The 15,301-nt window shown below is 42.1% G+C and overlaps 1 protein-coding gene across 1 annotated transcript in view; it reads right to left on the minus strand.

Moving 5' to 3' along the window:
- Positions 1–282: 282 nt before the first annotated feature.
- Positions 283–15,301, minus strand: part of MARCHF11 (membrane associated ring-CH-type finger 11) — a 147,800-nt gene continuing 132,781 nt past the window's right edge. The window contains exon 5 of the mRNA XM_056108965.1: positions 283–866. Within this exon, the coding sequence (XP_055964940.1) occupies positions 544–866 (323 nt within the window). The 3' untranslated portion in view covers positions 283–543. The remainder of the gene's footprint in view (positions 867–15,301) is intronic.

The following is a 15,301-nucleotide window of genomic DNA, read 5'->3' on the forward strand; positions in this document are numbered from 1 at the left end:
TTCTCACTGGTTTACAAGTGAGAAAACAGGCCATCACTTCTGGTGACAGATTTCTTTCATTCCAGAAAGAAAAAAATTACAGTCAAGTTTGCTAGCATGAGGGTGAAGGCAGGTGGAGAATTTAGTACCTGGGCACGTGAGGGTCTGTCGCACAAGCTTCTAAATTCTCTCCCCATTCCTTTTCCAGAATGTCTCAAAAACTACACAGGGAACAAAAAGTTTGATCAAAATATATTTAAAACAAGCAAGAAAAAAATAGTTTGGGCCTTAAGGATAGTTTTTTTTTTAACGAAGGCGAGTGAAATGATAGGGATAATGATTTCAAGTATCAACTTATAAAAGATATGATAAACCCGAAAGCAAAGAACAAGAGGACTCTTTTCTTCAGAAAAGTGTATTTGCAATTCGAGTGTTCATATAAAAAGCATAAATTTTAAAAAGTTCATCGATGTGTGTGTATGTTTTTCCGAAGCGCTAATGGTTCCGCCATTCATTGCAATTACATTCCAACGTGTGTAGGGTGGGTGGCTGTCCCATGGTTCCTTACACAGAAGTCACTCTCATGACCACTTCTCCCGAGCTGTTGTCTTCCGACAAGTCTTCATGGGTCCTCATCCGATTGAACAGATGCAACAGCACATACCCGCACTGGAACCTCGGGGAGCTTAACTGCGTGGGGTGGACCAAGTTCCTATTCCTCAGAGCTGACAATGGCAACCATAAAGTCCGACTTGTGGAAGACTCTCCCCGGCTACTTTCTTCGATATCTGTGGCTTTGTCATAATTTTGGACATCCCAGTGTAAATTAACTGCACGCCAACGCTTAAACACTCTGTAAACTGCAGCTCCTTCATGGACAATGAGACCTAAAATACAGTGGGGGAGGGGGGACGATAAAAAAGACAATCAAAACAGGGGAATGTTACTGGGTGTATATGCAAGGGGTTAATGAAATAGTTCATGATTAAAGACATACTAGGTTAAGACATGCAGTATTATGACTACTCAAATATTATGGCTCACGGCAAGCTTCTCTTATAAAACTAGCTGCTCAGAATATCAATAATCAAAGAGGAAGGCTGCACTAATAAGTACTGATTGGTGCTATCATGCATAGAATTAACTGAGCCACTGTGGATCAGAACAGACCTGGGTATTTGCACCGCCCTGAGAGAATCACGTGGTTCACTGATTCATTCATGTGCTATTTCTATAGATTTCTTGAGTGTCACAGTGAGTCAGGCAATGTGTTAGGAGTTGGTCCCATGTGGCAACTTAAATTGAGAAACAGATATTAAGTCGCTACCATCTAGCCACTTCCTAAAGTCATGCCTGCCCCACAGTGGAAAAGAGATATTTTAAAACTTCTCCCTTCTACAACGATGCCACAACAGGAAAGATCAGACAGCTGCTGGGGAGTTTTGTGCCGGACCTCTATCTGCTCAGCACCACCGCGATCATCTGAAGAAAGTATCCCTCCTTCATACAAAGAAGGAACCCACTCGGCAGCAGACAGCACGATTCGGGCCAGGATTCAAAGCCACACGGCTGGATCCAAGTCTAACATGAATGGGAGGCTGATATATTTCAGAGGCAGACTCCCAGGGAAGTAAACACAGGAATCCCAGGAACATACACTGCCCCACATACATCACAGATGTCAGCTGGTGCATGGTCTTATCTCTATCATCCGCCCACATCCCACCACACCCTGCACGTTCACACATTTATGCTTTAGAGTGTAGTCCAAAGTTTTTGAATGTGTGATGCCTCACACACGAAAAAGGAAGTACTGAGTGGGGGGTCGGGGGAAGGGATCCTTTTAGAAAGAGAAGCAAGGAGGAACTCTTCTCTTTAAGGAGCTTGAAAGCCCATGAAAACAGTGGCAATGGGCCAGAGAGATAGTACAGGGGTTGGGGGGGGGGGGGGCAGGGAAGGCTTGCCTTTCATCCAGCCAACCTGGGTTCAATCCTTGCCATCCCCTATGGTCCCCCAAGCCCCGCCAGGAGTGATTCCTGAGTGCGGAGTCAGGGGTAAGCCCTGAGCACTGCCAACGGTGGCCCCAAACACAAAACCAGAAACCAAACAGTGGCGAAGACAATGAATCTCCTTTAAGATGAACCATGGCATATTACGTTAAGAGTATGTCAACTGGTACTGTCACTTTTTTTAAAACACAATATTTTTTTAAATTTTCACAGGATGAGTTGCTTAAATTTTTGCAAACAAAGAGAATATACAGACATAATAAGGTTTTATTTTTAGTTAGACTTCACTTGTTTTTGGCTATTTCCACTCTGGAGAAGCCCATGTTCCTTCTTGAACATCTCTTCTCTCCCACACCTCTTTCTCCACTCCCTCTCTCTCTCACACACACACACACCCTTTCCTCTTCTCACATTTCACTAAGTAGATTTCTTCTTTTTTCTAAGATTTTTTTGTTGAATCACTGTGAGAGAGACGCTTACAATAACTTGTTAATAATAAATTTTAAAATAAGCAGATCTTGAGTGTTTGGGTAAAATCCCAAATAATTTTGGTGGGTCTGGTGATGAAATATTGAATGTAATCAAAGTCGAGAGAGAGTAATGTGGAAATCATCTGCCCCACAGGTAGGGGGAGGGTGTGGGATGGAGGTATACTGGGGGTTTTGCTGGTGGAGAATGGACACCGGTGAAGGTACCGATGTTTCATTGTATGACTGATACTTAGACCCTAAAGCTTTGCAACTGCTCTCATGGTGATTCAATAAATAAAATCATAAAAAATGAAAAAAAAAAGGTAAGGTGGAGTTCATGCCCAATTCAATCAGCCTAATCAGTGGCTTAATAAATAGCAGTACTCCAACATTAAAAAAAATAAAATAAAATAAAACAAGCAGATCTTGCCTTTTAGCACTGACCTTGAGTATATGCCCTAGAAACTCATACATGTGAATTAGAAAATATCTTCAGAAATACTCATTGCAGGGCTGAGGAGATAATATGGCAGACATGGTGCATGTGATCTGATTCCCATCACCACATTTGGTCCCCTGAGAACTTCCAGGAGTGATCTCTGAGCAGGAACACATTCTGAACACTGAGAGGTGTGCCCCCCCCCCCCTCCGAACCAAACCTCAAACACCAAAACCCAACAACCCAGCTTGGTCGTTGACCCAGCTCATCAAGTCCATCATAAGTGGACATCATAAGTGTTTGAACTCAGGAGGAAAAAAAAACACAGTGTCAATGCCCATTCTGAAGATAATGGATAAATTGTAATGTTTGAATTTAGAGGGGACTGTAGCAATGAAACAAAAGTAGATCCTAGAATCTAGAAGACAAATATGAAAAGTCATGAACTTCTATGTTCACTGCAATACAATGTACAGCAGTCAATATCTGCAAACAACCGTAACACCCCCAATAGATCAATGGGTAAAGAAATTGTGGTCTGTATAGATGGTGGAAGAAGCACTTGGGCAAGATACAAATTCAAATCTTCTTTTGAGACAATATGGATGGAACTGAAGGTATTTAAAAAAAATTTTTTTAGACCACACCTGGTGATGCTCAGGAACTCTGGCTCTGCACTCAGAAATCACTCCTGGTGGTGCTTAGGGGACCATATGGGATACTGGGAATTGAACTTGAGTTGGCCACATGCAAGACAAAAGCCTGCTATACTATCTCCTCAGGCCCTGAAAAAAATTTTCTAAGAGAAAATGTCAGGAGCAAAAAAAAAAAAAACACCAGGAAGTGATCTCACTCATACATGTCATGGTGTGATATAAGGAAACAAAGCAAGGGAAAAGTCAAAGGAAAATAAGTCGTTGGACTCCCCAAAGAGCTGAGTATACCACAGAGGAGGGAGGGAGTGAAATGGTGGCAGGGGTGGTGGATGGGGTGGGGCTGCTACCGTAACACCTATCTGAAGAGGTTTGACACTAGAGCCCTAGAACATCTACAGGCTTGTAAACAACCTCATGTTACCTCAATAAAGTTTATTAAAAATAAAGTCAAGGGGTCAGAGAGATCATACAGGAAGTAAATCACTTCCTTGCATGTAGCTGTTTGGTCCACAATCCTGGTTCGATCCTCAGCACCATGTATGGTCTCTCCTGAGCACCATGAAGGGTCTCTCCTGGACACACAGCCCCGAACACAATGCCTCAAAAAAATTAGCCAATAATGAAAGTCACATTAAACAAATAAAAGTGATGGAAAGAAATGGTTGGAAGTTAAAAAGATGCCACATATCAGAAGGTGGTGTGAGGGTGGATGAAGGGGTGGGGGGGTGGGGGAGATGGACTGAATGTAACATAAAGACACTGGTAGTGGGTTGGACACTTCGATGGTAATGAAGTGTGGTCACCAAGTCCATCACAAACACACATATTGGGGCCATCACAATAGTACATTGGAGAGGGCACTTGACTTGTACACGGTTGAGTAGGATTCTATCCCTGGCACCCCATATGGTTCCCTAAGTCCTGCCAGGAGTGATCCCTAAGCAAAGAGCCAATACTAACCCCTGAGCACTGCTGGGTATGGCTCAAAAAACAAATTTAAAAAGTCCATATGTATTAAGACTACTATAAATATAGACACATGGTTGGTGGGGATATGAGTGTTTAACAGATTATTAGAACTAATCTAAGGTGGAGGATAGACAATCCCTGCAGGAGACAAATAAGGAGGCTTGGAGAAAACAGAAACCAGGTTGAAACTGCGTTTTCAAAAAGGGAAAAGTCAGAGTTCCATATTTTTTAGACCTGAGGAATGTGTGATTGTGAGAGGCTGGCAGTAGCTCTCCCACAGTTACAACAAAAAAAGGGTCTGAACATGCTGTTTGGGGGTAGAAATGATGTTTTTGGTTTTTTCCCAGCTAAAGCAACACCAGATCAGAGCTGAAGGTACCCTTCCTTCTTCTCTGTCAAGAGATAAGCTTTGACACATGTATTCAACTGCATTCCAAATACATTATCAAAGGCGCTAATTTGGGGTAGAGATAGAACAGTGGGTAGGGTGATTGCTTTGCAACTGCCAACCCAGTTCAATCTTCAGCACCACATATGGTCAACTGAGAGTCCTTGCAAAGATTCCTGAGCACAAAACCAGAAGTAAGCCCTGAACACCATTGGGTGCCACCACTCCTAACACCCCGCCAAATTCTGTGGTTTATTAAAAGGTCTTAAAGCGGATGATATATGCCACCAAAATAAAGAGACATTTTAAATTCCTCAATGAGAGAAATTTCAAATAGCGATTTTGACCACTTATTCCCAAAGGAATAAATCAGAGTTGACCCAACTGGCCAGGTAATTTTGGGAAACAGAATTAGAAGCAAGACTATCGGATCGCAATTGATGATTCTATTAGGAGCTTCCTGAAATCTCTGTGGCCCGTGATTGAACTTTTCTGGTTCAATTTTTCCTCTTTAAAATGCAGTTGGAACTCCTAATCTCTACACTCAGCAGGATAGGATGAAGACAAATTGGAATTCATCAAGCTTGGTTTTCCTTGGAGATGGTAACTCTATAAATGCAAGACACTGTTATTAATTGAAAGTCAATAGTCAATCTACATGGTGTGGAACATCCATATTCCCACCGACCCCCAATTATTAGGCTCTGGGACAGGCTCATTCGTAATAAGTGCAGAGTGGGAGATGGACTCACAGGGCAGTCACTTACTGCAAAGGTGCTATTTTCGTTCCTAATGATTTCCTTTGGAAGGTTAGAAATAAGATAATTTCCTAAAGTGTAAAGTCACTTTCTGAGAATATATTCCCAGAACCCCTTTTCTAAATACACAAACTGGCCCCACGTGCAGCAATGACATCCAAAGTTTTATTTGCACATTTTGAGCTGGAAGTTTTCACAAAGATATCATGTTTCTTCTTAGTTAACTGCATTACAAGTTCTGAATATATATTTCTTATTTTATTCTTCACGAGTTTTCAGAATTTTTTCCTCACTTTCTGGAAGCTTCTATTCTATTGAATAATGAGGAACCCCTTCTTGCCACACTTCCTCATTTCTGTCTTTCACAGATTCCTTCTGTAAATCTGCAGTTGTGGTATGAACCTTCCGGACAAGTGCTCATGGGAAATCCTGATGGCCATGATGGTAGAAACAGAGGAATGAGGATTCATTCCCTTCTAACTCATGTGTTAGAAATCCAGCTTTCCAAAGCCGCGTTGCCACTTGTCCTTACTGAGGATGGCCTCTGGTCTGGGCCTTGCTGTCTGAATCATGACTCAAGGTGAGCCTGAAAATGAATCTGTCTTGACACTTAAGGTCACGGCAATATACTTAGATTTGGTTTTTTATTTACTCACTAAACATGATGGAAAGAGCAATAATGCTTTCTACAAAATATAAACATTAAATCTTTTAGGCTAATTTCCACATTAATAGCGGCATGATTTTCAATAAGGTGATTTGTGGGACTTTATGTTTTAAAATTTGAGGAAATGGAGGAGAAACTGAGACGGGAGAGTGAGAGGAGTTTGGTTGTCATTTATTTATTTTTTAAAGTCATTTTCTTGACAGTACATTAAATTGAAGCATTCCCTTATAGGCATGCAAAAGGAAGTTTTTATTAGGGATTCTTTTTTTTTTTTTTTTTTTTTTTTTTTTTTGCTTTTTTGAGTCACATCTGGCGACGCTCAGCGGTTACTCTTGGTTCTGCACTCAGGAATTATTCCTGGCAGTGCTCTGGGCACCAAATGGGATTCTGGGACTCGAACATGGGTCAGTCGCGTTAAAGGCAAATGTCCTGCCCGCTGTACTATGGCTCCAGCCCTGGGAATTATATTTTAAAGCATTTTTAAGTAATATTTTGTTTGGAGTGGCAGCACAGTGAATAAAGCATATCCAAAATGTTGAAGTGGTGACTTAGTTGAAATTCTCTTACGGTAACAGTAGATGAATCACCCGAAGAAATAATAGGAAAGACCATTGAGTTAAATACAATCTTATATTCACATGATTGTATAGTTACTAACACAACATTTTCAATATAGACAAACAATTTGTTGCAATTAACAGACTTGCAAAATTTATGGTCAAATACGAATTTTGATATTAATTACCCAAACCTTTGGTAAAACATTTTAACTTTTTGGTGTTAGTCATCTATGTCAGAGCTATTGTTGAATAAGCTTAATGTTTGCTAAAATAATCTAAAAACTAATTTATTATTAAAGATAAGTTTTGTGTCAAGCACTGTGCTAAGTGCTTTTATATGTATGATTCTTATAGACATGTACATGTCAGATGTCACACAAATAGATATCACACAGCAGATAGCACCCAAACAGAAAGTATTATTGAACAATCTTAGACATTGGTGGAGGCAGCTGAGTCCTAGAGGGACTTAACCACTAGTCCAACCTCACAAAGCTCCAGCAATGAAACAGAGATCAGATCCCAAGCTGTTCTAGAAGTAAACACTGAAGACAACCTTACTGATCTTCCATGCTCAGAAGACTCCACTAGTCATAGAATGACTAACCAGCTATACAATCCCAAATCACCCACATGCAGAAGCCCTTATGCTGGTATGATGACACTCAGAAACGGGGACTTTGAGAGGGAAATTGAGTCATATTCAGGCAGCAATGGGCTCTGGCAATGGGGTCAATGCCCTTTTCCAAAGAGGATGAAACATAAGATGGTTCTCTTTCCATGTACATGCACCAAGAAAGCTGGAGCTGGAGCCATAGCACAGCTGTAGGGTGTTTGCCTTGGGCGTCACTGGCCCTGCTGAGCCAGGTTCGATTCCTGTGCACCTCTCGGAGAGCCTGGCAAGTTACCGAGAGTATCTTGCCCACATGGCAAAGCCTGGCAAGCTACCTGTGATAAATTCAATATTCAATATGCCAAACACAGTAACAAGTCTCACAATGGAGACGTTACTGGGCCTGCTTGAGCAAATCGATGAACAACGGGAGGACAGTGCGACAGTGCACCAAGAAAAGGCCACGTGAGCATGCAACAAGACGACTTCACTCGAGCTGGGGAGAGCATCACAGATTCTGCCTTTGACCAGGTGTCTGTAAGGAATAAAGCCTTGTTGTCCAGGCTCCTCCGTGTCTCCTGTTAGAGTAGTTCAAAAAGACTAAGGCAGACATGGTTGCTAAGTTCTATCACCTTCTCACATAATATGGATAAATGAAGTTTTGGAGATTGTAACTTGGGCAAAGCTGGTGCTTTTTACATCCTTGAGCATCACAGGCACTGCCAATGAAATAGCCCCCTCCCCCTCTCCTGATCTATGGGAGAGAAAAGTTTTGGAAAGCCAGATTCCAAGAGGTAGGCTGTGGGGCTCAGAAATTCACTGGGTGAGCCACACTAGCTCTGAGCTTCCTCGAAAAACACAAGGTTCCCTCCGATGAAACACAGAGGAGTACCAGCTACCACCCTGTGCTGCGTTGGTCAGCACCTTGCCGCGAGTGGAATCACCAGCACCTCACCACAGACACCAAAGGGCTCTTGTGAAAGTGTGCGTAATTTCTCTATTGAATTTCAACATTCTGCACTGCCACCTTTTCCTCTTCTCTCATGAAGCACTTCCGTGAAATTTACACAAAATCAACTCCATAAACCTAATCTGGTTCTGCCTGAGATGCTGGTGTGCACTAAAACTAAGAAATAAACATGGGACTTATTTCTTCTTGGTTGTTTGCAGTACCAGGGATTGAACTCAGACCCTAGGCAGGCCGGGTATGTGCTTTGGTACTGAGTCACACTCCCGGTCTTGGAAATAATTTAACTTAATATCAGATTAGAGTCAGTCTCATCACTTGACCTCATTTTTGACTCCGTAAGATTCCGGTACTGGGTTTAGACCTATCTAAGCATGGTTACATCAAAAGCAAATAACTAAATGAGGCTGGAGTCCAAGAAATACCTTGCTACAATCATCTTCGCTGGAATGAAATAAAAGACATTAACCCTCTGGCAGTTTCCCAACGTGCCCTAATTTAAATGCCCAACAGTGATGGAGACTTCGATGTTAGGATCAAGATAATCATTTTAAAAGCTTATTCCCTCCATCATCAAATCTTGTTAACACAAGTCTTAAAGAAATAACTCTGAATCATTACTGCTCTGTACAGTGATGCTTGGCTAGGTGGAACCATAATTGAAGTTTAAAGCATATATGTAATATGTAAAGGTAAAGGCCCTCTCGTTATTCATCGATTTGCTCGAGCAGGCCCAGTAACGTCTCCATTGGAGATTTTGTTGTTACTGTGTTTGGCATATAGAATACATCACAGGTGGCTTGCCAGGCTCTGCCGTGTGGGCGAGATACTCTTGGTAGCTTGCCGGGCTCTCCGAGAGGGGCGGAGGAATCAAACTTGGGTCGGCCATGTAGGCTGTGTACAAGGCAAACGCCCTACCGCTGTGCTATCGCTCCAGCCCATGTAATATGTATATTACAAAATTTTAAACTTAAATAGAAATATCAGGGAGATTGAGAATTCCCATCTCACCATAACAGTTATTAATAAATTAATATACTAAAATCAAGTCCTCTGAAAACTACAATTGTCCTGATTACATAATTACATAGATTTTTTTGTGAATATACATTTTCCTGTTTCCAACATCAGAGCAAATCATGTAAAGTAATATTCCACAAGAACTACATTTACATGTAAAATTATTTATAAAAGATGAGCTCTTCCTGTTGCCAAATATCGTTTAGATAGGTAGACAGGGGCATATGTGTGTGTGTGTGTGTGTGTGTGTGTGTGTGTGAGGGAGAGAGAGAGAGAGAGAGAGAGAGAGAGAGAGAGAGAGAGAGAGAGAGAGAGGGAGGGGAAGTGATAGAGATTGAGAAAGATATTTTTCCTCTCAAATTTAAATTGAGAATGATGAATGAGGATTATGGGCTAGCTACAGAGCTTAAAGCTCAGAGGCTGAAATGCAGATTCATCATTATCACTGGAAATAAAATCTTCTGTGCAAAAAATGTGATAATAACAAAACATGATTGAGGAACCTCCTGCAACATGAAAGCCCTTGAGGCTCCAAGTCACCTGATTCCCAAACATTCTGAGTCCCCTCCTCCTTAAAACAGAGAACAGCATAGGTGAAAATGATGGGAAACCCCCCCGCCCCACCAACAACAGTCCTCTGAGAGCATGCATCCTCAACATCCCCCACCCCCATCCCAATCCACTCAATGAAATATGCCAGTCACTTCCTAGAGGCAAATGGCACCCCTGTGCTGGCACTGCTGTGTGGGCAATACCAACACCTGGGTACGAATAAGGTCACCAAACCCACTTTTCACATACAGTATAGCTAAGCTTTCCCTGGCTGGCAGTGAGGGCGTCCCCTTTCTGAAAGGTCCTGCAGAGCTGAATCTCCAACCTGACAGCCATCCGTGACCCCCTCTCCATCCCAAGTCAATTAAAGCCAAATCTAAGGATCACTTGGCTATTTCTCTCCTTCTTGCACTTCTTAATGCTAACTTTGGCTTTTCAGACAATCTGAGATCAAACCCAGCACTGTGTGACTTCATACCTGTCCGGAACCATTTATTTATACATTGGTGACACCAATCCGCCATGTGTTTCTCAAATGCAGGAATCCAAATTGCTATATCACTGTAGGATGCCTAGGAGTGACTCAATAAATCTTTGTGCAAGTAAAGAAAGTGAAAAAGAGAGTCATGGACCCTGGAATCTAAAGAATATCAAGGATTGAATGAACAGAGTTATGACAGTGAGAGCAAAATAAAAATTATCTCAAATACTGGTCTTTAAAAACATGAGAGGATAATTCTAAGACAGATCAACAGAGAGAGAGAGGCACTCCAAGACCAGAGATGAACAAAGATCTATAGAGTTGGATCTAAACTTTGTGACAGCAGGTTTAGATCCCAGAAGCCCACAGTCCCAACAGGCTTTACACACACACACACACACACACACACACACACACACACACACACACACAGTTTGCCCTTGAATACCATGGGTTTGAACTACTTCAGGCCACTTACATGGATGCACCGTTATTTTAATTTTTTTCATATTTTTAAAAGCATTTTATTTTCAACTTTTTTTTATTGAATCACCGTGAGACAGTTACAAAGCTATTCATGGCCGGATTTCAGTCATACAATGTTTCAACACCCATCTCTCCACCAGTGTACATTTCCCACCACCAATGTCCTTAGTTTCTCTCCAGCTCTGGGCCCTCCGCCCCGCCCTCTCTCCTTTTGGGATTTGCAATACAGATACTGAGAGGTTATCATGTTTGTTCCTTTACCTATTCTTTAATTACCTTATCCAGACTGATAATTTCCATCTATCTTTGTCACAGTGATCCCTTCTCTTCCCCAACAGACAACATAAGCCTAGGTGATCAATAAATGCAACAGAGGCGGTAAATACATCTTCTTTTCCTTATGATTTCGTTAGTGACATTTTCTTGATTAGTCTACTTTGCTGTAAGAATGCAGTATATGGTACAGGTAACATACAAAATGTGCTCATCGACAGTCGATATTATTGGTAATGCTTCCTGTCAGCCATAGTTTATTAGTCACTAAGTTAGGGGGTGTGGGTAAAAGAAGGAGATTTTCAGCTAAGCTGGTTGGTGCCTTTAAGCCCTTTATTGTTGACAGTCAAACAAACAAACAAAACAAAGAATCATCTCTATGTAGATACACAACAGACATAAACACACATATGAACACAGCACACACCCTCTAAAGTCTAATAAGCAGACATGGGTTCCTTCTTTCCATTTCCAGGAAAAATTAGGAAGGAAAAAAATTTTAAAATATGCTAGCCACTGATTTGTACATTGGCTTTTCTAAGAAGTTAATCCACCAAGTTAATGATTTCTCTTATCCATTGGTAAGTAGAAAAATCTCCTGTTGTTTTTTATTTTTCACCCCTGGGGCACGAAACTGTCACTGGCATATTCAGAGAATGTCCCTCAAAGGGTATAAACATTGTTAGTCAGGACCCTGAGGCCCAGAGGACTTGACCTGGGTTGACCAAAAAGTCACGATTAGTGTTCCAGCTCCAAATCACAGCAGACCCTTGGCACCCAGGAGTCATCCTTATCCAGGGCTGTTCTCACCCATGTCCGTTTGGCCTGGAAAGCGTTATGCAGACACTGAAGTAGCTAGAACCCAAACCTCTTCAGTAATATCAGAGACTGGTTTGTAAATTGTCCTCTACCTTTTTTTTTGTGGGGGAGGAGGTTGGGGGATTGGGCCACACCCTACTCCTGGCTGTGCACTCAGGGAACGCTTCGGCTATGATTCAGGGGACCTTACAGGGTGTGGGGAAGTGAGTGCAGCTTGTATGTGTGCAAGGCAAATGCCCCATCCTCTGTATTATCTCTCTGGTCCGGGCTTGTAAATTCTCCTCTGCTCGTTCCCCTGAAGACTTACATACCTTAAAGCATTTAGACTGGGCCTGGGTGGATTACAGTGACCTTCACAGTCTTAAAAAATCAACTCCACAGACAGTGATGTACTAGTATTCGGTTTTAAAAAGCAATCGATGCACCATCTTCTATATTAATTGAAGCTCTTAGGTTGGAAATCTACTGTGCTTGATACTTGCTTCCCACACGAAAGGCAGTTTTTAAATAGGGTCTGTTAGTGGATTTTTCCTAGTGGCAAAGAGAAAACAAAGCGAAGTTTTCCTTTCTTCAGACTAAATTGCACCTGTATTGGTTATTCAATCTTTGAAGGTGGGTATACTATTCTGAAAGATCTAATTAAAATGTCTAATTAAAACCTGTTTATCTCTGTGACCTGTAATAAGCTATTTTATTTGTCAGCTTTTTTTTGTTTGTTTCTCTTAAATCACACAGGCAGTGGGTAAATTACAAATGGAAACTACCATCGAAGCATATCTAAAATTTCTAGTTCTTCAATTTTAAGCACGTAATGTCAGTGAGACTTTAATTGAAAACATTAGTGGCATGTTAAGTCTGAATATAAAAAAATGCTACAGAGTTAGGCTTCCTTAATGTACCAGTCTGTGCTGCAGACACCAAATCCAAGGCAGAATGTGCTCCTTTCATAAATCCTTCTTATTAAGAAATAAGTTTTGCTTAGAAGAATGGGGAGAGATGAGTTTGTGAAGACCAAAACATACAAAAAAAACATGATCCCGGGTATCTCCAGAGATGCCTTTTTTTGGGTGAATAACAAAAATCAAACAAAATCCTTTCTTTCCGCATACCTGGAAATCTTGAAAAACACAACCTGGGTTTCATCTCCACGTACCTGTCTGTGGTTCCCTGTGACTCAACAGTCCTGGTTGGTCCTGCTTGAGCACACATGCTCCCCCCCTCCCCCGCCCCCTGCCTTCTAAGTAGGAGCAAGGTTTAGAAGAACAACCGTGCTCACGTTCTCCTCATTCTCTTTCCTACACAGGAGTAGAAGACACCCTCCCCACACTTGGGGAAAAGTGGGTGCCAGTTTTGGGGTGATACTCAACCCCTCCTTGGAAATGAGTGGGTACTTCTGGTAGGACACCTCACCCCTCCCTGGTAGAGAATGGGTACCTGTGCAGAGGGGACCCCCACACATTCCTGGTAAAGAATGGGTGCTTGTTCTGGGTGACAACCCACCTTTCCCTGGTAAAGAGTGCGTAACTCATGCTAGCAGAATACCCCACCCACCCTGGTGAAGAGTGGGTGCCTGTGCACCTACGGGGGGGGGGCATCCCAGGTGCTTCTGTGCCCCCAGTCGAGAGAAGAGGATGTCAGAGCTCCCGTGACCACATGGTTGACCTGCTGCTTCCATAGAAAACATTCTAGGGCCAAATTCCAGGGTTAGTAAGAACCCCTTTCAAAGTGGCTGAAGGAGACTCCCAGATGTCTCTGTGCTGCTGTTTCGCTTCTGAGCCGAACATGTTTATAATTTGCACAAACTACTCTTCTGGGGAAAAGGGGGAATTCCAAAGAGTAGAGTGATGCAGAATGACTCCACTTCCTGAGGTGCTTCACCAGCAAGGAGAAAGCAAGGCACCTGCATCATCCCTGTACACCTCCACTGAATGGGTCAAATGGCAAATATTCTGCAAACATCCCATCATCATATCTCACTGGGAAGCAGCAGCTGCTCTCCAATCACCAAAACTGACAAGGATTTCTCTCAGTTTCCATAATACTTCTTTCTGACTGCTGAGAATTATATTTGACAGCATTTACATGTGTCATGAAATAAAAGACTATCCTTCTTGGATTTTTCTTCCTCAACAAATCCCAAATTTGAAAGCCATTTTTAGATCCTGGGCTGTACAAAACCTAGCAATGGACCATGAATCCCAGATTATGTTTGTTCTCTCTGGCTCTGGCTCTCTCTCTCTCTCCCCCTCTCTTTCTCCAAAACTTGGCAATGGACCATGGACCCTGGATATGTTCTCTCTCTCTCTCTCTCTCTCTCTCTCTCTCTCTCTCTCTCTCTCTCTCTCTCTCATACTCCATGCTTGGGACACAGGAAATCCTCAGAGAATGTCAGCTCACTAGATGACTGTTAACTCTGACATCACCGTTGCCAGCTGACTAAGATGGCCATGAGAGCCCCATCACTTTCTGTGGAGAAAGAGAGAGTTAAGTGGAACTTCAACTTGAACTTCACAAGGTCAAAGGAGAAAGGTGTTGGGAAGTTCCCTTTGGTTTCATTTTCTGGGGTTTTAAAGGAAACAATATTTTTAATAACTATATAATAATCTGGAGAAAAACTGGTAAACATCAATGTGATTAAGACTTCGGAAAGCCTGTAATTTGTACCTTCAGAATAAAGAGATAATAACTGCCTGCTTCTCAAAGTATAAAGATTTGGTTTTCTTGAATATTTTTGACATTATGAAGGGCTCTCTGCCTCTCCCCAGCAAGCTGGCTGACCAGGCCGTGCTCAGATATCAGAAATGCAGATGCCTTCTGGGGACAAATGCTGTTTGTGCTTCAGACTGACCACTCTGGATCACTCTAAATGAATTGTGGAGCATGAAATTTGTTCAAATAATCTGAAATTAAAAAGCTAATAATTGTGGGGCTGGTGAGATACCACAGGGTATGTTATAGCCTTTGCCTTATATGCACCCGACCCCAGTTTGATGGCCGGCACTACACAGAGTCCCCAATAACCACCAGGGGTAGTTTAAAATCTGTCCCCCTCCCCCCGAAATGTAATGATTGTGCTCCTTTCTCTCAGAAACAATCTCAAATTGCCCAAATGGCAGAACTATCGTGTCTACCCATGTCCCACACCACAACTGCAGTGTCCTCAACCTCAATCCAGGAGAAAAACTGAAGGAAAAC

This window comes from Sorex fumeus, unplaced genomic scaffold, assembly GCF_029834395.1.
Source record: "Sorex fumeus unplaced genomic scaffold, SorFum_2.1 ptg000240l, whole genome shotgun sequence".
Classification (NCBI taxonomy): Eukaryota; Metazoa; Chordata; class Mammalia; order Eulipotyphla; family Soricidae; genus Sorex; species Sorex fumeus.